This window comes from Clytia hemisphaerica, unplaced genomic scaffold, assembly GCF_902728285.1.
Source record: "Clytia hemisphaerica strain Z4C2 unplaced genomic scaffold, Clytia hemisphaerica genome assembly, whole genome shotgun sequence".
Taxonomy (NCBI): domain Eukaryota; kingdom Metazoa; phylum Cnidaria; class Hydrozoa; order Leptothecata; family Clytiidae; genus Clytia; species Clytia hemisphaerica.
In genome coordinates, this window is record NW_027104441.1 from 1,573,911 (window position 1) to 1,598,182 (window position 24,272).

The 24,272-nt window shown below is 36.5% G+C and overlaps 1 protein-coding gene across 1 annotated transcript in view; it reads right to left on the reverse strand.

Moving 5' to 3' along the window:
* LOC136820840 (dynein axonemal heavy chain 2-like) overlaps window positions 1-24,272 on the reverse strand; it is an 82,867-nt gene that overhangs the window by 30,249 nt on the left and 28,346 nt on the right. The window contains exons 33-55 of the mRNA XM_067077076.1: window positions 23,905-24,022; window positions 23,367-23,484; window positions 22,645-22,781; window positions 22,128-22,268; window positions 21,678-21,836; window positions 20,878-21,030; window positions 20,303-20,394; window positions 19,824-20,022; window positions 19,312-19,369; window positions 18,782-18,948; window positions 18,276-18,380; window positions 17,657-17,735; window positions 17,137-17,246; window positions 11,969-12,054; window positions 11,083-11,213; window positions 10,430-10,579; window positions 10,006-10,173; window positions 8,980-9,140; window positions 8,165-8,304; window positions 7,479-7,608; window positions 6,920-7,059; window positions 5,533-5,620; window positions 3,979-4,101 (exon numbers count right to left, since the gene is read on the reverse strand). Coding sequence (XP_066933177.1) covers window positions 3,979-4,101; window positions 5,533-5,620; window positions 6,920-7,059; window positions 7,479-7,608; window positions 8,165-8,304; window positions 8,980-9,140; window positions 10,006-10,173; window positions 10,430-10,579; window positions 11,083-11,213; window positions 11,969-12,054; window positions 17,137-17,246; window positions 17,657-17,735; window positions 18,276-18,380; window positions 18,782-18,948; window positions 19,312-19,369; window positions 19,824-20,022; window positions 20,303-20,394; window positions 20,878-21,030; window positions 21,678-21,836; window positions 22,128-22,268; window positions 22,645-22,781; window positions 23,367-23,484; window positions 23,905-24,022 — 2,953 coding nt within the window. The remainder of the gene's footprint in view (window positions 1-3,978; window positions 4,102-5,532; window positions 5,621-6,919; window positions 7,060-7,478; window positions 7,609-8,164; window positions 8,305-8,979; window positions 9,141-10,005; window positions 10,174-10,429; window positions 10,580-11,082; window positions 11,214-11,968; window positions 12,055-17,136; window positions 17,247-17,656; window positions 17,736-18,275; window positions 18,381-18,781; window positions 18,949-19,311; window positions 19,370-19,823; window positions 20,023-20,302; window positions 20,395-20,877; window positions 21,031-21,677; window positions 21,837-22,127; window positions 22,269-22,644; window positions 22,782-23,366; window positions 23,485-23,904; window positions 24,023-24,272) is intronic.

Sequence of the window (24,272 nt, forward strand, 5' to 3'; positions counted from 1 at the left end):
TTTCGTGTTTTGAATCCTAAATAGGGGAATTTCCCTAATTAGCATCGAGACCACGCCCTTTTTGTCAATAAAATTTGTCCACGATTAATCATTGACATGTTTGGTCAGATAAAAAAAAATTCACTCCATTAAGAATTAGTGAATAAGTTGTTCTTATAGAAAAATGAACAAATAACAAGGGTGTGGTGGTTAGTAATCCTGTAACCGACCATCCAATAAAAAGCAGGTTAAGCCGCCACACCCAAAAGAGCAACATGAAGAGCAATCTGTGAAGTTCATCAACTTGCTGTACTGTGGTGTGTTTGCCAGTCACTTGCCTGCCTCGCACTGCAGGAGTTGAACATTAAAACTTCCAGCCTAGTGGTGTCGCGAGCCTCGGGCTATAATGCCAGCGAAAAAGTACAAATTTAAAGACCTTAACATCGTCACACAAAATGTTAGAGGACTTAAATCAACGACAAAGAAACATATATTGTTCAGTCAATTCATCGCTCGAAATTTATTCGCAATGTGTCTACAAGAGACATGGACTAGTGATTTCAAGAACTTGGAATACAAACAATGTATGCTATTGACCAATGGACGACCCGTATCGGAAGTCACCAGTAAACGAGGACAAGAGGGAGTTGGAATCGTTCTCAGTCGAGACGCCGTGTTAGCTTGGAAAGCAGCAGGTTCAGAAACCCATGTTGATCTCGGTTCACGAATCATTGCTATACGATTGTTAGTGAAAGATGCCAGAGGAAAGGATATCGGTATATTTCTCGTATCAGCTTATTCACCTATTGGAGTGGCAAAAGAAGATGTTTGGAGTGAATATTTGAATAAACTCGATATTATTATGAGTAGAAAGCGTAACTCGGACGTTCTTATCATCGGATGCGATTGCAACTCAAGTTTGGGAACTTCTTATCGAGACAGTGAATCTATGTATAAAAACTCAATTGGGAAGTTCGGTTTAACACACAGAAATCTCTCGGGAATACGTTTCATGACCTTCTTAGAATCTCGTAACCTTCTTGCGTTATCTACCTACTACCGTAAGAAATCATATACAACATGGACCAACCCGCGTTCGAAGCTTCCTCATCAAATAGACCATGTGTTAATTCAAAAAGACAGTTCAAAACGTTTTACAGACTGTGGAGTTTTTACACCTCTTGTCGATAGTGATCACAAAGCGGTCATTTGCAAAATAAGATTGATTTCACGTTTTAAAATCCAGTCATCCATCCGGCAAAATATGATCCGACTTAATAACACCTCACTTCTCGATCAACAGACTGCTAAACACTTTGCTCAGACTGTAGTACAGAATTACGACAATACAGCTGATGGTCCCACCTACTCTAAATTTGCCTCAGCTATTGAAAAAACTGCTTTTGAGAATCTTCCCAAATCATCTCGTCCACAACCAGACTGGTTTGAAGCTGATGAGGAGAACCTTTTCAGTCTGATTGACAAGCGTAACCGTCTCTTGAAAGCACACATCAATCGTTCTACCCGATCGTCAACACAGAAACTCCGTACTGCTAGAAAAGAGTTGACTAAAGCAATCTCGCGAGCAAAGGAGAACTGGATCTTACTAAAACTTAACTCTTTGAATTCGACAGCTGCGTCTGTTAAAGGAACTAAACTATGTTGGGATTCAATAAAATCACTTAAGAACGGTTTGAAGAAACCCGCCCCAGTCCAAGAGAAAATGATGACAAAACCGAACGGAACAAAATGTACATCATCTGAAGAGAATGCCGAGGTATTTAAAAATCACTTCGAAAAATTGTACAACAATCAAGCTACGTTCGATCCTGAAGTATTAACGTTTCTCGACCAATGCCCTATATTGACGCAATGCGAGCAACGTCCAACAGATATCGATATCAAAAAAGCTTTACATCGTCTCAAAAACAAAGCCCCTGGTGACTCTGGAATCACACCACTCATGCTGAAATCTTGTATCCACAACCAGCAATGTTTCGTTTTACTTCGCGACATCATTCTCGAGGTTTGGGACAATGAATCCCCACCCGAATCCTGGGATACCGGTCTGCTGAAAGTTTTGCCAAAAAAAGGAGACCTTAGTCAACCCGGCAACTATCGTGGCATCATGCTTTTGGAAGTTGCTTACAAAATCCTTGCCATACTTATCCATGATCGTTTACAGCCACTTGTCGAATCTCTAGACCATGAAGCACAATGTGGCTTCCGCTCAGGAAGGGGTTGTTTAGACGCTATTTTTGCTGTGAATATGGCTATGAAAAAGCGTAGAGAACATAGTAAAGAAACATGGATTTTGTTCCTTGACTTAGTCAAGGCCTTTGACCGAGTCCCTAGAGATATGTTGTGGAAAGTGTTAGAAAAATTTGGCGCACCCATCAAGTTAATTCGACTGATAAAATCACTTCATGATAATTTCAAAGTAGATTTTGAAATAGAAAATTGCAAGCATTCAATCAACTGCACCATCGGAGTTAAACAAGGGGACATCCTTGGGCCTGTACTCTTCGTTGTTTACATAGCCGCTATAATGATCACTTGGCGTAAACTGCACGATCGACCTCTTTGTATGTTCAGAACCAAGAAGGATTTCTGTTTGACAGGGAGACGAGTTACTGTCTCCGGAATCGATTTCGACTTCCCTGACTCAGAGTACGCAGATGATACAGCCGTGTTGTTCGAATCCCGCATCGATCTCGTCATCTTCATTCCTCTACTGCTTGACCATTTCAATCGCTTCGGAATGGAAGTTCATGTTGGTGATATATCTTTACCCAATAAGCCATCAAAAACGGAAATATTGTTTGTTTCTGCTCCAGTCAAATCGTATCACGATTCTAATACGTTTGACAATACGAATCTAACATCAATCGACTTGGGAGATGGGAAATTTATACCCGTAACCGACCGTTTTTGCTATCTTGGTAGAATCATGTCACGCGATTGTACAGACAATCTTGATATTACTAACCGTATCAAAAAAGCTAGCAATGCTTTTGGCGCTCTAAGAAAATCGATTTTCTCCAATGCAAATGTCTCCAATAAAGTCAAGGCATCTGTTTACGAAAGCTTAGTGCTTCCGATCGCTCTTTACGGATCAGAATCATGGAGTCTTACAGAGAAGTTATTCAATCTTTTACGTATGTTCCATCGTAATTGTGTCAGAGCAATGTGTAGAGTTAATATGTTACATGTCAGGCGATATAGAATCTCAAATGAGGAGTTGTTGAATCGTATTGGCTTGTTGTCTATTGATAGTTACATCACGAAAAGGCAGCTCTCATGGGCAGGGCATGTTGCTAGAATGAATTTTGATCGTCTTCCACGGAAAATGTTATCGTCATGGGTAAGGAGTAACCGCCCAAGTGGTTCCCCTGAATTTACTTATGGCCGTGGTTTGAAAAAGTGTATGAGTAAGGCTAATGTGCCTGTAATTAATTGGTTTGATTTGGCGCAAGATAGAATTGGCTGGAAAAGAATGGTGAATGGTATTGTTGTAATATGATATTATCTTGGTTGTTTTAGTAATCTAATATTTACTATGCTACTAGTACTTTTCTTCCTTTGGCTAGCGCTATGATTTCCTAGGACTATTTTATTTTTAGTATATCTTAGATCTAGGCCGATTCCTTTTGCTTTAGGACGGATCACTCTCTCTCTCTCGAAAAATAGAAACAGAATAGCTGCGGGGCTCCAGGCTTACTTAAATGGGTAAATATTATTTTTAATTTTTAAGTTTGTCCTCGGTGTGGAATGTCAGTGAATTACTTTTTTGGGAAATAGTCCACGTGAACAGCGTTTCAAACCAACGTTTTGTCCACAGTTGTCATTTTTCAATATATTTGGTTGATTTTGGAAAAGAAAATGTTCTCGAGAATCAAACCCTAGTCTCCTAGTTGGGAACCAACCCCCATCCATTATTTACCTGTTGTCATCATATGAACGTTGAATGAACGTTGTATGTCACGTAGTTAACTTTACCTTTTGTTGTTCGTCAGCCTCTCGTTTTTGTTGAACAATGACCACCAGGAATTCTTCACACTGTTTTTGAAAAGCTGCAACTTGCACTTTCGCTTCTTCCAATTCTACTGACATCACTTCAACCTGTCAGTCAATAAAAAATCGAATTTACTTTGATGTTCTTGCAGAAAAAATTGTCGAAATAGATCTTATCGGAGTTTTTTGTCTAAAAAAGCGATGCATTGTGGGATTGTTTCGGGGGTATTACAATAAAAATCTCTTAGGAATTCCTCGAATACCTTGTAATACCCCCGAAACAATCCCACAATGCATTGCTGTTTTAGAAAAATCAAAAACGCTGATAAGGTCTATTCGGGTCTTTTTTTAGCATTTTGAAGGAAAAATCGCTTTAACTTACTAGGTCGAAAAATAGTATTGAACAGAAATTAACTCGAATTTTAGGTCAAAATAAGCTTTCCGAAAAAGGTAGGTTGAAAAATGATGAACTTAATTTAATACTCTAATAGAATAACCTTACAAATTTTACGACACATTAAATATGCTTTTCTAAAGGTCGGTCTCCATTGTCACGCGAAATGGGCAACATTTTTTTCTTAACCTTTTTTGCCTGAAGAAAAGATTACGTCATAAAAAAGTTTTGCGCGACCAAAAAAAATATTTTTAGGAAGTTCTACTTTTTTCATCCGTTCCGTCAATTTCGACCAATGGAATTGCTTCATTTTAAAACATTAAAAAAAAGTTGCTAGCAAAAAAAAAAAAAAAAAAAAAATTTAAAACCGACCAATGACCTTACAAAAACGTCAAAAAGTTTTCGCTCATGTCGCGCGAAAGTGGAGATCGGCCTTAAAGAGAGTATACCCCTGTTAACGAAGTTCATGTCCGTTCTAAAGGGGTTAGATTTTGAATACGGTAACACGGCCAAGCTCAATATGGGTTTCAAAAGAATCCGTTAAAAAAGCACTATTTCAAGGCGATATTCTTTGAAAATTTGTTTGACCCTCAAAGTACATGCGATTCCAAAGGATTTAAGGTATTTTCCAGCAGTAAGGCGCAAAACATAAATAGAACTTTGACATAATTAAACAGACAGTTTTGAGTCGAGAGGCTCTAACATTCATCTAAGATTAGATCAATAATATACTTGTTTTTTTTTTATTAGAACATTTATTAGTTTATAAGAACATTGAGGCTGAAATTCGTCGAAAAATTAAGAACATCGTAAGAACATGCCCAGCCTCAGTTTGGAAAAAAATGACGAGAAACTACAATTGTTTCCTCTTTTCAAGCAGTTCTAACTGAACTTAGAGATTGATTTCCTAAAACCGAGAGTCAAATATTGTCCAAATTTTACTAATTTTAAGTGCTCTTTATTTTGCATGATATTGTCGACTTACAGTAGTCTGAAAAATTAAGAACACATTTAAGAACACATTTAAGAACATTTTAGGCTGAAAATTGCTCAAAAAATAAGCACATCCAGGCTCAGCCAAATTTTAGGTGTTCTTATCAAAAAAAAACGTGTAAATGAGTTATATATTATATACATGCTCCTACCTTTTGTCTAGTATCGTCAATCTTTTCCAAACCATTTTTCAATTTATTTGCAGCATCACCCAACTCTTTACTTTTCTCCGACATTAACCTGTCAAGAAAATATTTTGAAAAGTACAATGGGCTTTTCCAGAAAAAAAAATTACCCCTACTGTTGAGGATATTGATTTTTCGAAGTATCGAACCCCCTGAATATCCTACTTTATTAGTAAAGATTGGATATCCACTCTTAAAAATATGCTCAACCCCCCTCTCTTATAAAGAACCCCCCTCTCTTATAAAGATGCTTACCCCTGGATATCGTATTTTTTACTTGAAAAGACACTTTACCCCTGGATATCCGCTCCCATTGTAGATATTTAACCCCTGGATATCCACTTTTGAACAAAAATCGTTAACCCCCTGCATATCCGATATCCTCAACAGGGGGGGGGGCACGGACTATTTCTGGAAAGCCCTGGATATCCGCTCCCCTTGTAGATATTTAACCCCTGGATATCCACTTTTGAACAAAAATCGTTAACCCCTGCATACCCGATATCCTCAACAGGGGGGGGGCACGGACTATTTCTGTAAAGCCCAATGATACCTAATTAATCAAGACCATACTTTGAATAGCCAGTGGTCAAAGCAAGGTATTTTGTCTGAGACAGAAAATGGTTTTTAACACGGCAAAATAGCACATATTCTTGAGATTTTGGTGAAATATCCAGAATTTTGAGGCGGAAAAGCCGCTTTGTATAAAGGACTGAAAATTGTAGAGTATTGTTTGGATTGAACTCAGTAAAAAAGAACAATACGATAACAAACCCTTAACTTTGAATAATTAAATTTTAAATCATATACCGAATTGTTCAGATTCTAAACAAAATTAGAACACCCAATAGACCTTTCCCGAAACCCACTTAAATATTAACTTCTGTAAAATGTAAATTTTGATTAATCTAATATCACAATTCCATTTGTTTTGGTCTAATGAGAAATCCCTGAAAATTTTGTTCCATTTGGTCTACTAGATCAAAAGATATTTCACTTTCGTTTTCTACAAAACTCTTCCTATTTTACAAGCTTCCGATCATTTTCCATACCCCGCCTCGTTTTCATGTAAACATGATTTTTTAAAACTTCATTGTGAAGCAATGAGAAATTTAAAATTCAATTTGAAATTTTCATAAGATTTTTCATAAGATTCTCACTTTTGTATGAACAACCTGTTAAAGAAAAAATCTTTTTGAAATTCTAAGTCTAAATTTTGAGATGACGTCATAAAATTGATCACGTGATAGGTTTCGGGAAAGGTCTATTAAGTACAAAAAGTCATCGGATCTTGCCGGTGGCGGATCAATAAGAGTTTCAAAATTTATGACAGGGCTAGTGTGACCGAACATACATCTTATAACCAGTAACAAGTTCCAGATAATTGGTAGGTGTCACATAATTATGTCTTTTCATTTCGAACAACATTTTTTCGGACACTTGGACAACCGATTGATGAATGGTGGCAAACACTTGGCTGACGTTACTCTTGACCTAAAAAAATGACAGGGAAAATTATACGTACTCTGGATGGATATAACCTCCGATGCATCGGAATGGGTCCTACCCACGATGAAGTAGGAATCACAGCGCAATCAGACATTGCAACCCTACAGACGCGAGCTGCCGAGCCATGACGTATACCATGACATTCGAACTACACGGAAGAATGGATGTATTCGTAGGTGTAGAACCTCTAAGTGTCGTAGTACACCACAATGACAGGGAAAATTATACGTACTCTGTATACTAGGAATTTTGAAATTTCCGTAAATTTCGAGTCTGTCTGTACCGGTATGCCCGGTAAAAACGGCGTAAAGATCCCGGAGACGCGCCAGGACTGTCTCCCCGGGAATGAAAAAGTTTAGCCCTCTTACGGGCAGCTAATGTGTAAATAACAGTGAACGACTTACCGTTTCATCTCCGATGTTCATATCCTCCAGGTATTTGCCAGCCACTTCTAACAAAGCATCATGGGGCCATTCACTGAACCAATCAATTGTTGTGCAATTAACAAAGGCTGGGTACTGACGAATACGGTTCCTAAAGTGTGTGAGAACGAAAATGAAATCGGGTTAAAAAGTAGCTAGAAAACCTGTTATGTTTACTACCCCGCCCATGTAGCTTTTAGATAACACTTTTCACTGAGAAAATTGTACGAAATTTGACTTGAATTGGCGGAAAATTTCAAACGCTGAGGAAATATAACAGAACAAGGACTCCACAAGGAATAATGACCAATAAGAAATGAACATCTGTAATTATCATACAATGAACTAACACCAGAGATCTCAGCACGTGTTTTAAAACATGAGTCAATCAAAATCAACGTTACACAGAGCACATAATTACAGCTTATTCGAACTTCTATTATTCGAACTTCTATAATTCGAACTTCTATTATTCGAACTTCTATAATTCGAACTGATTCTCAGTTCCCTGCAGGGAGAAAACCTATTAATATACTTTCTATAATTCAAATCTCTCTGTTATTTGAACGGACAAGATTCCCTAGTTCGAGTTAGATTGAGAGTCAACTGTATGAAGAAAACTGTGTAATTGTAAGATCTAAAGAAAAGTAATCGGAATAAAAACATACCTGAATGGATCACCAACAGGGCTCATACAGAGTACAACATGTAAATTTGCGCGGACAGAGTCGATAAAGTATTTGAATAAGCTTTCGTTTGTTTCAATGATACCTTCTTTACGAGCACGATCGATGATGACAGATTTGACCTAAAACAAAAGAACCGTAAATAAGACCATTCAATATACCAGTGATTCCGTAATAATTCAAACCTGCGTAAATTGAATGTTTTTTTTAGCTCGAATAAATTATGCTGTTCCATTTTGATAACTTGTCTCCTTAACTCGTGATGACCTGTTCCAGTTGTGGAGAATCTGGGGTAATCACTAATTAAGTTAGCGCATAAGACTTGCTGTTAAAAGCCTTACTAAACTTTCGACAAATAACTAGGTCACTATGCCTCACTGAACTTTCATTAAGTAATTAGGTCTTTAAACTCCGGAGTAGTTGTTTAAAATTATCTTCATGAAAGTGTGATTTTAGGATTATATTAATATGGGCGTAAAAATAACATTTTACTAAAATGCGACCGTAGCATGAAGGTAGAGCATCCAGCTACGGTGCGCAAAGTTGTGGGTTCAATCCCCAGCCGGGTCATACCAAAGATTCCCAAAATGGTACTTGGTGCCTCTCTGCTTGATGCTCAGCAATTAAAGAGACGGATCGAGGGTAAGTGGAGAAATCCAGGGAAGGGAGTGGCGCCCTCCCCTACATTCGGATAGACAGCTATACGAAAAGGGAGCCTTCGGGTCCCCCTCGACTGCGGTCGCAAACTTAATAAAATGCGAGGCTATTCCCGAAGTGATTACAATGTAAAAACAAACCTCCTCAAAGTCTTCAGGCTTATAAAGGTTTGGTACTTCACCACTGCTCAAAATATTGTTGATATCTTCTAAGAAAGATTCATCCAGTACTTGTGTGTCGGAGAATAAGAATACCGTAGGTTTGTTTTCAACACCTGCTTGATGATATAATTTCCGCAGGTCTGCAAAAAGAAGTAAACACGACAATGTTAATTTTATCAAAAAACCATAGGATCCACCAAATTATTACAACTCTGTGGCGGCCATAATACGAGGGTAGATCATCCAGCTACGGTGCACAAGAGCTGGGTAATACCAAAGACTTCGTACAAAATGGTGCTTGATGCCTCTCTATTTCAGGCTCAGCAACAAAAGACAAAGATCAAGGGTCAGTGGAGAATTCACGCCCTCCCCTACTTTCGATAGACAGCTAAGAAAAAGGGAGCCTCCAAGTCGCCCTCGACTTCGGTCGCAAACCTACCTACTTACATAACCCTATGAACTTTGAATGACCTTATCATATTACGGGTGATTTAAGTACACGTTTAGGAATTAAATTTTCGACTAAAGTTGGGGTGACCTGAGCTGTTGTCCCTCCTGACGAATTCGTGTTCCTTAATACTCGTGTTTTTGACAGAGGTTGGTAGAGGTCTACCGTCTCCGTGTGACCCGCGGATAGTTGTGCACCCAATGAAGTAAAAGCCAGAAGGGCTGGAAACGAATCTCCTATGTAGGATTTGAAGCCGCTAAATCCTACCTAAGTTGCTCGGCCTTGAGCGGCCCGTGTGGTTTTTATACAATTCCGGATTAAAACTAAAATTTTCCGCTAGATTTAAAAAAAAATACCACTCAAAAACAAAGAAACCGCTAAATTCAATCCGTTGTCAAAAGAATGACCCATAATACGAGGCTTCACTTTTTCTTGCCTGAGAAAGGTTCGATTCTATCTTTTGGTCTATTACTTTATTGAACGCGCCTCCTTTTCTCCTGTTTTACGTTCTGCGAGCAGGAAATCATAAGAATAAGATTCAACATAAAATAACAAACCCTCGTGAAATTCTTGTCTTCGATAATGTTTGGTCACTTCGATCATAAAGACTTTGTATTCAAGAGTATACGAAGCCAACTTGGCTAAACTCTGTCGTCCACTGCCGCCGATACCGACTAAAAGCATGTTTCCTCTCGGTTGGCCGATCACACGGATGACGCGACAAACTAAAAGATGAGAATATGAGATAGGGAAGATGAAACGAAATATGTACGGCAATAAAACTTAAATTCCTATAAGACTTCTACGTCAAAAACTATGCTGAAGTTTTTTGTTTTTTTTTTTCCCGTAAAAGATACCCTGGGGATTGATATTGCCTGAAGATAAGAAAAACAGATACGTGACCTGCATACTAGATATATAATAAATAACTCGCTGCTCTCATATCAAGAATAAGATTGAGCGAAATATCAATATATTTACCGTGTTCAATAGCATCTCTAAAAAGGACAAGATCCATAGCTATGACGCCAGGCTCCATGTTGAAATCCTCCAATCGTTCTTCCATGAAAGTCTTCAAAGCTTTGAAGTCAACGATATCTTCATAAACACCGTTACCACGCACAAAGTCGCCTGGAGAGGTAAACGAAAATATCCAGATAGTGATTACTCCGCGCTAGCACGTATACAATAGCCCTGCAAGAGAATCTACCCAGGTTGGAGCACCACTTTATTTATCATCCAAATTTGTGATGAATATTAAATGCGCTTTTGAGCACGGTTACTGGCTTATGCAAATCAATCGCACCAGGCAGCCAGGTCAGATTCCCTTTAGAGCAGAGCGTGGTATGCGCATAATGGATGATCAGTGAGAGGATAAAAACTTGGGCTCGTGTTCTTAAATAGAACAGAATTTCTTTGTTTTCTACATACAAGTCATTATTATTAATGTTGAATACCAAGAACTCAGTAACGTCTTGGTTAGACCAACACGGGTTGAAAAATTTCAAAAATCAGGATAATTAAAAGCAAGAGGGAGCGTAATGAATTATCTGAGGAATGCTTGCGATCCCTGGAAAGAGGTTCTCCATACCACGACTACGCTCATGCAAGAACATTAACATGCAAGGGCTTACCGAAGATGGGTGGCACTTTGTTGGGACATAAATTATGGTATGAGAAATCCATCATGGTTCCAAGTTTGTCGCTTAGTAAATTGACAAACACTTCACGGTCATTATCATCGATAAGACGGTCGGCGAACACCCTGAAAGAAAGAAAAAACAATGAAAGAGTGTTTAGTTGTTGATACTTTTCATTGGACAAAGGAGCTTAGGGTTTTAACAAACTTAAGAGAATTTACATAAGTTGAACGATTTTTTTGTCACAATCAGATAATCTTTTTCTTTTTTAACACCTATCAACAGATGACCGGTTCAGAACTAAGAAGACCTGAAATGTCTGAAAACGTACAGCTACAGGCGTTTTACTCTGTACCAGAGTGTATCTCACATTTATCGCTTCGTAGGACACTCTGTGCGCGTTGTCTGTTTGATAAAAAATTCCCGTACGGAGAACTGCGATGAAGTATGATTTATAAATAGCAACACTTCTTTTGAAATTAGCCGTCGATATGGGTCTGTGTACAGAAAACAGTGGAGTTTAGGGTTGACAGATGTATCAATCACCCGAACTAAGACCATGTTCAGACGTTACTGTTTCGTATCACTCCGGTGTGGTATTTATTACAGACAGGAAGTGTTCATACTCATTTCGGAACGTTTCAGAGCAAGAAAACAGAGCAGTGCCGTTCCGATGAAAATAGTGGAGCGAAACCGTTTCGATCTATTTTGCTTTGAAACGTCTTCTATTTTGACGTTTCCAATTTTGACGTTCACACAGTGTTTCGGAACCGTTTCGTTTCGAAGCAAAACGGAACATAGCGTTTGAACGTGGTCTAACATAATAACCATTCAAAATTTGAAAAGTTACTCTACCTACTCAGAAAACAATGGAAAATACCTGAAGCATTCGTGAACCCATAATCGTGCAATGCTGGATTTTGTATCATGGTAATCTTTGTTCGCACGCAATAGTCCTTGGAAAACCTAAAATGGAAGTCAAAATTATAGATATATAATATAGATTTCTGCGACGCGAAGTAAAAAATGTTAACAGAAACATATTAAATGTACAGTTGACGCTCTCTATTTCGATTTTCAGAGGAATTTGATTTTTACCGAATAAGGGAACGTATCGAATCGTAGAGCGTCGTTTATGAGAGTTTCTTGATATTATCGAATATTGGAACGTTTCGAATAGTAAACCGTCGAATTAGAGAACGCCAGCTGTATGAATGTATGTTCCAAAAAGAGCAGCCGAGTGTCAACCAAATCACCAGACATAAATCGCGGGTTACCTCTTAAAAAAAATTTCAAATTACTGTATACTTTCGATCTAAAATTTCACAAGACATAAGTATCTCTTATAATAAATCTCAAATTATCTACTTGTATTTCAAGTAAAGGCATGTCATTTACCTGAAGCTAATCCAAACAAACTAAAATTCCAAAAGAATATTTTTCCATGTTTTAAAAGAGTATAGACACGTGATATGAGCGCGTATGTTTTTGTAAGCGAGAGCAAACTTGCACTTGACTTTATAGCAATATAGTATCAAGACAGGTTTCTTTCGGATTTATTTTGGCTAGAACAAATTGAAAAAATGGCCGAGATGAGATCTGTTTCTACTATCGGGCAAAACGAAAATGATGGTTTGAAAACTGAAAATGAAAAACTGAAAAAGAAGTTAGAGGAACAAAATAAAGAAATCCTTTTGTTGAGGGCTGCTATCGAATCGTTAAAGGGAACAACAAGTTTTGTGTTGATGGAATTACGCTTGAGAGAAGGAATTGATAAATTCATCGTTAAAGATAAACATATTACAAACTTGTATAGTAGTTATGAAAGTTGGCTAACAGATATCGTAGAACGGATGGATAAGAATTGGAACTATGAAACACGAACAGGTACAGAAGAAAATGAAAAATATTTTTACTTTCAAACTGCGCGGATGGGTGTTAAAGAAATACGACCTAATTGCTCTCTTTTGATAGAGAAGACGTTCGAGAGCAAGACTATATCTAAAGAAGAAACATCCTATTCTTTTGGAAAATTTACTATCAATCAAAAAAGTGAAAGTTGGCTGTGTGACAGAGCTATAGCTAAGACAATATTTTTGCTTCACCCTACAGACCATAGCAAAAGTGTTGAGCTCCAACCTGATGATGCGTATGTCAAAGGCCTGTCTCTTTCCTGGCAAGCAGAAGGCATCAATAGTGAAAATGCAATTGAAAGGAAGAATGGGGAACATGTTAGATACATATTCTTAATGTGTATTTTGAGAAAATATTACTAAGAAATATTTACATGTGAAATTATATTAGAATAATTTGCTAATTATAAACTCCTGACTAAATTTCAGGTATTTTGTACTTTTGCATCTTAAACTCCAATGAATTTTTCGATCATCATGTTTTTTTCAAGTACTTTCTGAATCCTTCGAAAAGATCACAAGATTTACAAATGCCTATGTCTTAAGATCTTGCCCATGGAACGTGGTAGAAGGCTAAAAAACAACAAGTCTGCCCCTAAAGTATGTGGACACTTAACCTTTTTTTAAAACCTTTTTTTCAAATATCTATTTCGTTTTTTAAAAAATTGAAAAGTTAAAATGAAAATGAAAAAACTCTACCGGGTGCACCAAAAAAAAGTATACAGGTTTGTCGAGATATTGTGAGCTTCAGGATTTAAATTTTTTGTTCATTCTTTTTTAATCGTATAGAGGATGCTCTAACTTGAATTTTGAGCTATTCTAAATTAGATTTGAAAAAGTAGTTCGAAACTTATTTAAAAAAAACTGACTTTTTTTTAATGTCGAAATTTCACAAAATCATGAAAAACAGTGAGCAAACTTTTCTTTTGACACTTACCTTCTTTGTATGAAAATAGCAAAAATGCAACTGTATTCATCAAAAATTGTTAAGGAATTTGAAAATATGGTAAAAACAAGCTATTCCCATGTGGGATAATATTTTTGGAAAAGCTGAAAAAAAGTTTTGGAGAGGTTTTGATGTCATGTGTGTGCTATGTGAGAAACCTTTTGAAAAAATGGATCACCATTCAGCTCGACTAGTTGCTCAAAGAACTTGGGTCTGCATTGAGTTTGCTCGTCTTAGAAATGTTCATGACTTGCAAATAAGATGGAAAAACTGTTGGCAAAATATAAATAAGAAAAAAAAAGAATTAAAAAAACAATAAGATTGTGTTTTTGTCATTTTGTCTTATTTATAGCGTGATTGCTGTTTTTAATGATTTTTTGAAATTTCGACATGGAAAAAAAGTCAGTTTTTTTTAAATAACTTTCGAACTACTTTTTCAAATTTAATGTATGATAGCTCAAAATTTAAATTAAAGCATCCTCTATACGATAAAAAAAGAATGAGCAAAAACTTTAAATCCTGAAGCTCACAATAACTCGACAAACCTGTATACTTTTTTTTGGTGCACCCGGTATATTTTTACTTCTGGTTCAAAAGTTATGACACGACACTTGGCGGAATAATTAATTATCGCTGATTTCTAATCTGTGTTCTGATTTTTCAGAAAAAAGGTTACAGTTCTGTGAAGTAGGTGTATTTTGGCTATTTTTGGTCATTTTCAGCCGTTTTAAAGAAACCATATAAATATTTTTTCTGTCTAATTTCGATGAAAAAATGCTAATAGGGATTCAAAAAACATCATAGTTTTGGCTCAGAGGTTGTCCCCTAAATACTTTAACAGACAGACAGACATGTTTGAATTGTGAAAGAAAAACTTTCACTGCTTGTTTTTTGAAGGAATGCCATAAAAACATTGTTCAGTGTTTTGAATATTAATTACAATAACATATTTTTCTCTTTTTAAAGATATTCCGATGTAACTTGAAAAGACATGTATAGAGGTCGAAATATCGTTAAAGAAAAATGTGTTATGTTTTATTTTGATTTGGTTACACATCGCACGGCTTTCTATGTTTTACTTAATTACAATAACAGTACAGTTTTTAGAATAATTGAAAGCTAATTGACACGGTCATTTGAGCGTGCCCGAAAAACAAAGCTTTTGAAAGTCTAACCGGTCAACGTTTCCTTCTATGTTCGCTTTCTCAAAATACAAATCAAAAATGAATACATCAGCGTAGGTTGATTCGGAGTGATTGTTTTTTGGAAAGCGTTTTCATATTTGATACCGTCTGCACGCCACGTGAGAGATCTACCATTAACTTGGTTGTCGTCGGGTACAAGCTCAATACTCTTTCCATGATCTGTAGGATGTAGCAGCAAGACCGTCTTGTTTATTTCCTTGTTATTCAACCAGGTCTTCTTGCTATAGATTGCAAATCTACCACCTTGGAAACTCGACATATAAATGTTGCTAATTTGTAGATAAATCGTCGAGTAAATCTGCGTAGCATCTACACTAATTGTTTTATAGAAATGATATCTCTCAGTTTCCTCCACTCCACCATTTTGAGGCATTCTAGATTCAACATCTTTCACCCATAATCCATATTCACTATACAAGTTTGTAATATGTTTATCTTTGTCGAGAAATTTATCGATTCCCTCTCTTAAGCGTAATTCCATCAAAACATAGCTGGCTGTACCTTTCAAAGATTCGATAGCTGCTGTCAATAGCTTATTCTCTTTGTCCTTCTCTTCCAAACTCTTTTTCAATTTTTCATTTTCAGCTTTTAAGCTTTGGATTTCTTCTTGTTCTGTAGTAGAAGCACTTCTTTTCATTCCTATCATCTTTTTACGACTTGTAATTTTCCCTGTCGAAAGTTAGTTGGTAATTTATTCTACACTATAGTTTAATAAGTCAATACATGAAACCGAGCATTACAAAAAGTACTGTATAAACCTCTTACGACCATAATGTTATGTTGCCCTGCGCAACGGTAATTAGACACTAGACAAATACTTTTTCAGTTTTTAAGGATGCAAATCATGTTTTGACATGAATTTTTCTGCGAAATGATATTTTTTAGACTAATAAGGGGAGTTTCAGGTCAAATGTATTCAATTGCAGTTCAATCTCTTTTTACTTAAGCTCTTTCTTTAGTAAAGCGCTGTAAGCTTACAGCGTAAGCCCGGGCAGCTCTGTAGGCCTAAAAACCGGTTTTCTGGCAAAACTGCCTTCATATACTGTCTTCTTGCTCGAAGTCGAAGTAAAAAGCACTTCTTTTTATAGACAGTTTGTTTCTTTTTTTCAAACGACGAGAAAAATTTCCAGTGGCCTTGTTTCAAGAAAATCGATTTGACCTGATTTTCATATAGACTATATCGTAACAGCATACCTTTATTACACCCTCTTCTCACAGTCCCACTGGGAGCCCTTCTCACTGAAAAAATTAACCAAAATATCGTCCCCCGTAGAAAATCTTACCCTAATTTTTGTCCCAGCTGAAAATAACCAGATAAGCCAATCCTCACTGCAAATTATTGTGTTATTTTTTACATCCCCAGTGAATTTTCTTGCTCAAAAACAATGGAGTTCAAATCCCCAGTCATGTGCAAAATGGGAATATCAATCCCCATTGAGTTTTGGTCCGCTGAAAAAATCTCACCGAATCTGTGAGAAAGGGGATGTTTTTTTATTACTTGTTACTGATGAATTACTGCAATTCACGTGACTCGGCTCAACTTCAATATTTTTGCTTTTTTTGTATCCAGTCAGACTCCAGTCAAACTTGTTCCAAACCTCAAGAATCATTATTTTGAAAATAAATTACATAATTACATATGTGTACCCAGAAAGCAAATGTACCAAATAAATTCATCCGAGTTTGACTCTTTTTGAAGTCTTTTCCCCGAAAGCTTCAGCCTCGATACGTTAAAAAACCACCCCAAGATCTCGATGATCAGAAAATTATGAAAAAGAAAACACTCGTACTTACTCAATGTACAAGGACATCGGATTTATATTACATGGATATCTGAAGGGGGCTAACACAAGAACTTAAACATGATTTCCTCAACAAGAAATATAAGAAAGAGTCTACTGTACCATAAACTTGAATACAAGTCCAATCGTTTTCTCAGGCCTATACAGATTAATAAAATCATCCAAACGTTTCATTGATTTACCTTGGAAATATCTCTCAAGTTGAATAGGTAGTGAATCTTGGTTGGTGTTGGCAACATCGTTTGCACAATTGAGGTGTAAATGTCGATAGTTGCTTGCGTCAAAATGTCACCTGATTTAAAAAGGATACAAAAAAGGTTTATTTTGACCTGTCTTCCTTTAAAAATAATATATCTTGTCTTCCTTTAAAAATAATATATCTTGTCTTCCCTTTTGGCGTTATTTTTTCGTCGCTGACGTAATAAAGGCCGGCGTAAAGGATAAGAATTAAATTAGGGTCGGGCGTAGTAAGGGCCGGCATAAAAGGGTTAAAAAAGACTGATAAGGTAGCTTAAACCGACTTCTAAAACCGGTAGAATATTATGTCGACGCAGCGCACAAGATACGGGAATAGACTCAACAGTCTCTAGCAAAACTAAATATAATAGTACCTAGAATCTAAACTAATGTTTATAAGAAACACCCAGGCGAGCAAAGTTGGAGTTTGTCCTGGAGAGAAGAAGAAGTAAAAGGATTGTAGACCTGTAGCTTTGACTTCTTCTTCAAATTCTTGAAGTTTTTGTGTGATCATTGTGCCAAATATACGTTTGATTTGACTGTCCTGAAAATTATTAATGTAATTGAAGAAGAGAGGATGATTAAAAATAAACGAAGCATTCCAACCGATTCCCAACAACGTTCCAGAGTATTCAAGATGTTTCAAAGAAATATAGTGAAGTTATAAGCACTGAAGAAAATACAAACTAGCGACTAACCATGACAATCTGTAATAAAACCCAAGGAAGGTTAAAGATGAGGATGAGAGTTCAGGATTTGGTACGTCAATTCACAATTTATACACGCTTTTTTATCTATAGTGTTTTTGCATTTCCTCGTGGAAATAATATATATATTCTTAACTTCATGATAATATTGAAATATTCTTACGGTATTCTTTGGTTGGGATCCAAAGATTTGGCATATTTTTGTGAAACTTTTTAGCAATTGCTAGACAATTATTGGTAATTTAAAGGTTAAAATGCACTGAAAATGGCACTTTTAGGTTCGGTTGCCAAATTCCATGATTCTTAGCATATTCTTAATTTATGGCTAATGTTATTATGAATATTCTTATAAAGTATATTCTTATAAAAAAACCTACTTGTGGGAAAGTCATGTTGATGAGGTTGAAACGACTTTTCAAACGTTCAGAAATGTGCGTTCGTCCACCACCTGGTGGACCCATGGCTGCCACAAGTAACATGTCCTAAAAAGAGGGAGATGTCGTTATTAAAGGTTCATGACTACATGTCATGAAACTAATGGCAATTGGGGTAGCTAAGCCACGTTGTAGCATCTGCTCTTTGATTTCTATCATAAGGAAACCAAAAATTTCAGGGATTGTCATTTTGGAATACATTTCATTTAACCCTGGTGAAATTTCAGCTAATCTCCTTGAAACGTTATCATGTAGTAATGTTTGAAAGTCCATTCTATGCAATTACATTGCTAGTTGATTCGCGGAGGGGACTAAATGAAGTTGCTATACAAACTGATACTATCCTGTAATAATTATCGTACTATCATATAACACCCATATTACTATATTACATGAATTATAAGCTACTCCAGTGTAGGATTTTGTTAAAATTTGATAATAATACATACCTTTATGAATTTCATTGATTGTTTCTGGCGATCAAACCAAAATCCATAATCAATCCATTGTCTGATCAATTCAAGAGGAGGTTGTGAACCGAAAGTGTCTTTAGCTGGCATATTCAGATCATCCATAAACGTCAACATTTGTTTACCACCGATTGGAACATATACACCTGATTTAAGGGAAGAAATCACGATGTTAGAATAATATGCGTGTATATAGAAGATAATTGGAAGTCCCTAAGTCCGAATCACAAAGTGCTCAAGAAGATTCGAGGGAAATATCGAGAAATAAAAAACTAACTCGCACAATTGCTACACGGTGTAAACCCAAATTCTTCTAAATAAAATCTACAATATACGGCATTGCGTGAAGATTTCACCATCAGGGAAAAAAGTGTAGCAAGTGTAAGTTAGTTCTTTATTTCCCGAAGTTATGAAGCCGAATTAAATTAACCAAGGATAACCAGAGATCACATAAGGTATGATTATGCTGTTATTTGGTTTTTGTGATTAAATTTTTCATAAACTTTAACCTTTTGTTCGTTTCTCCACTTTGGATTCGATGATTTCTTGCACATTGTTCGAAGATGTCTGAAGAAAGAAGAAATTTCAAATTGTGAAAGAGAAAAATAATCGGAAACTAAATAAAGAGTTCCAAGAACAATTACTTCATATTCCTGGCTTATTGATTTTTGATCATCTCTAAAAATGACAACCGACGAGTCTATGCGTAATTGGGTTTTTTTCAAAATTTTAAAAGATATAAAATTAGAGTGTAAGATGTGAATATCAAATCATGTCGTAAAGATCACCGCTACCAACTTCTAAAAGGCTTCGGATAAATAGAGTTGACGCTCTCCAATTCAAATATCTACTATTTGATAAGCTTCTTTATTAGTATAATATTTTAAGCCACCATCAACAAGAAACACTTATAAACGACTCTCTACTATTCAATACACTCCCTTATTCGATGAAAATCTAACCCCCCTTGAAAATCGAACTTGAGAGCATCAACTGTACACAAACAGATTTTAAAAATCACCTGCGCTGACATATTGATAGTGAGTACGTTCCAAACTTTATTATCTAGATTCTCCAGCACTTTTTGAGCTACTGATGTTTTGCCAGTACCAACTGGACCAGTCATCAGAACAGGTCGTTTGACTTTGATCAAAGTGTCCAAGAGAAAGTTATATCGAACAGAATCGACAGTTGGCACCATGATCTTGTAGAAAGGAATCCTTAAAAAAATTCACAGAAATATAAATGGAATCGTTAGCAAGAATTTTGCAGAAATACCATTTAAAAATCGTTTAAGAATTATTTCTCTGATATCTTCGTTTTATTATCTCGAAAGAAGTCAAAGAATTTGTCAAGATGATGATGCTAGATCAAAAGACATAAGAGAATCCAGTTCAAATTTCTACTCGTGCTCTAAAAACGACTTTGTGTTGATCTAATACAAAATGCAAGTGACAACTTCGGACTTCAAACTTTAAACGAAATCATTTTCATGCTTACGTTGGTGAATACCTCCAACCAGTCCTCAACTTGTCTTCCCATGACACCCACGTCTTTTGTTTAACATCCACGTGGTACTCGTACACAGTGTCCTGTGAAAATGATACAAATATTCTCATGTGTTAACCGAGTTGACTTTGGCATGTAAGCATTATAAGCCAGTTGAACTGTAGCATGAAAATGCGTAGCTGGTGCAAGTTCACTATTTCATTGCAGAAAAAACATGGTACACATATTTGCAAAGGAATCAGGCAAAGTATTTCTCGACTTAAATTTTAACCGACAAAAAATATTACCCGACAAAGCTTTCCCATCAAACCGTTCCGTGCCGATGTTGGCAAATAGGTCGAGGATGTAAAAAAATGCCACGGCAGTTAAAGGGTTAAGGTAAACGTAGCTTCGACCAAGTTTTTTCTTTACATATAAACTAAAGTATCTTTAACAAGAAACAACTCCGATTTAGTCTCTTTGTTAAGGCAGCAAGACATCCAAACAATAATTTTTAACGTTTCGAAATAAGGTTTTTTTATAATTACGTTTGATTATAAGCTTTTGGCACTCCAAACACCACATACCTTAGAAGGGAAAGATCCTTCCAATTCACGCAGAAAGTTGTCGATCTTCCTACGGCTGTCTTCGTCAACGGACGCACAGATAGACCAAATCAAACAAAATAGGAACCATAGCTCGATCATACGTGGAAAGTTATCAACATCCATGGCGGAAATCTAACAATATAGAAAATATAATACAGTGGGGTCCTCATAACTCGAACCTCTTTTAATTGATTGTCTCGTTAATTCGAACAAGTTTTCTTATCTTTTTTAGTTAACAATGCCTTATAAATCAGTTTTCAAAGCTCGAAATTTTCTTAACTCAAGTGCATTTGTCTTCTCCGTCCGTGTTCGAATCATACAGTTTATCATAAACTGTATCATGGACTAGAAAGTCCTTACTATATGATGAAGGAGGTTATAACAGCCAGGCACTTTAAGGAACAGTTGGTTCCTTCCCGCATCTACAGTTTCAGGAACCCAGGCTCATAAATGGTTGATTCTAAGATTCCATAAAACGGATTAATAATATCCTTCCACTCATTTCTAATTTCAGACCTTAAGACAGAATAGTTTGAGATGCTCTTTCCAGCAATGTGACAAGAAAATCTTACAACGTCAAGGATGTGTCTCTGTGAAATAAAATGCACCTCATCAGCCCGTTTTGCTCCAGCCCTTCTTATGAAGCTCAATTTTTTTCCATTATTAGCCAAATCTTAATTTAATTCCGATCCCTTACGCCATCCCTTATTACGCCAGCAACAGAAAAATAACGCCAATAAGAGCCGGCGTAAAAAGGGCCGATTAGGTAGTATTCTTACCCCATTTTCTTCAGTCAGCAACGCACCAAGTAGTACACAAAGAGATTCAATGCCGTTCAATTCAGCAATAGCAACCATGTCAGTACAATTGACTCTCTTGAAATCTAACAAACTTTGAACGTACTTGTCGAAAAGACGAACAAGGTGCTCTTCTGTATCCTGCAAAACAAAAGTATTGAAGTGAATAAAAAAGCAAGAGAAGAATTGATCTGTAAAGGCCACCGGTCTTCTTATTTATGTAGTGTAGTTCTTTTTAGAAATAGATATGTTCGATCCGTTTCATTGAAATAAAAAGGAGACTTGGTTCGAGTTTACCAATAAGAAGATTGACGTCAAAATGTCTGAAGTCTAGAATTTTGACGTCATTTCCGGATTCCCGGCAAATTCATTGACAGACCCCTCAAAAGCCGACCGTGTCGTTAAGGTTTGATAGGTGTATATTGTACACACCTTATCATTTCGTTTTTCAAGCCATGAATCAACGTAAGGTCTCCATCCGATATCATTGTAGTCCATGTACACCATACCACAACGACTGACTGTAGCTGGTGATGCCACAGATAGATCTTCACATTCGAACAGTAATGAGACCTGTAAGATAAATATGCAATTTCAAACATCGTGTAGTAATTGTAGAATCAGAAGGATAAATCACGCAGAAACTGGGCTGCTGGAATACTCAAACAAACACAGGTCTGCGATTTAGACGACTTAGAAATCTTTCCCTATACGGAAAATTCATGAATCTCAGACAAATTTCGAAATATCTAGAAAACTATATATTTTTATATAATATTTAGAAGTGATTAAAATACACCTCTGTTTTGATTGTATGAGAAGGTTTCAAAGGTCGTTAAGGATTTCTTGGGATATCAATTACTGGTGAACCAGGCGGGGAAATCCCTAATTTCCCTTGAAGTAAAAATCAACATTTTTCATAAACGAGAAAGGAAGTAACCAACCATACCTGTTCTGGCATTGAAATACGTTCACCATTAATCAAAGTAAGGATCTTGTTGTCATCCATGACAGAATTCATAGATTCAATCCATAATGTGTCGACCGGTCCATCAAAGATGATCCATTTCTCTTCAGGCTTCTCATCTAGAATGACAATGGAAGGAGAAAAAGTTTTGGTTAAAATTGTCCAAAATCTACGAAACTTCCTCGTTTTTCAGAAAAAAAAACAGTTGAAAGAAACAGTGTTGATGCTCTCTAATTCGACGTTCTACAATTCGATACGCTCCAATGGACGATAATTCACCGAAAGTCACCCTCAACGAGAAACTCTCATAAACGATGAAAATTCAATTCCCCTTAAAAACTGAATTAGAGAGCGTCAACTGTATTATGGTGTGAAGCCTTTACACGTTGTAAAAGAGAATATATTGAGTGTTAAATAAGAAATTTTATAAGCAGCGATATCTGGGTAAGTGAAGCATCTTTTCTAAAATTAGGAGATAAAGACGTATGTTCTGTAGGTGAGAGTATATAAGGGATTATTGTCTCAAAAAAGTTATTACATTAACCTCCTGCAATTAAAAAATTCAAATCTTTCTTTATAATTCGAACTTATTTCCACTCCCTTTCAAGGAGAATAAAATACTTTCTATAATTCGAATCTCTGTAATTCAAACAAATAAGATCCCCCGTTCGAATAAGCGAGAGTCAATTGTATCTTGAACATACCAGAACATGTTTGTCTCATGACAGATGAGAGAACACCATCCGACCATTCGTTAGTCGCCAAATCAAATTCACCGTACAATTCACCAAGTGATACTGCTTTCGGATTGATCGGATATTCCTAGAAAAGAGAATGCGTTTATTTAGGCATAGTCTATATAAAAAAACCCTGGTCTGGAAGCCGTTTGTTGCCTTCCATTGTTTCTTACTTGAACTTGCGTTGAGAAATTAGTTTGTTTTGCTCGCTTTTTTATCATGTGATTAAATCTTAAACCAATCCCAGGAGGAGTACCTGGTAACGTTATCAAAAACTGTGCAAATCGATTTTCATCTTTTGATAATAACAATAGTCGAACGTGCGCAACGCACTGGGCTCAACTTCAGTGGCTTCAAATCATTCATAGGCCCAATTGTAGACCCCCAGATAATCACCCAATGAACAAGTGTGCCAAATTTCAACCAAATTCGACCATTTTGGAGGCCTGTAGGCTGCTCGTGCCCCTTCAGGATATGATAGATGTGATAAAAATTTAATGATCACCTTGACCGTATTGAAGCCTGGTTCACCATTTCGTTTCATGGTTGACAATGTAGATTGTAGAGTTCTCCATACCACGCTTTTACCAGGTCCTGTTTTGCCAACAATCATGGTGGAATGTCTAGTGAAGAAAAAAATAATAGAGAGTCAAAATGTTCGTTTGTTTGGCTAGTTAGCACCTCACCACAAACCGGGATTTTTCACTCCGTTTCTTGGTGAGTTCCAATTTGATGATTTTGTGAAAGAAAAGAGCCTTTCAAGTGTTCAAACGCAAATTCGATTTTTTTCTCCCAAGAGCTTCGTTCGAAAGTTTAAAGTGATGCCTGAAAACCTGGGCCCTAAACATTCGATAAAGTCGCAAAGTGGAATAG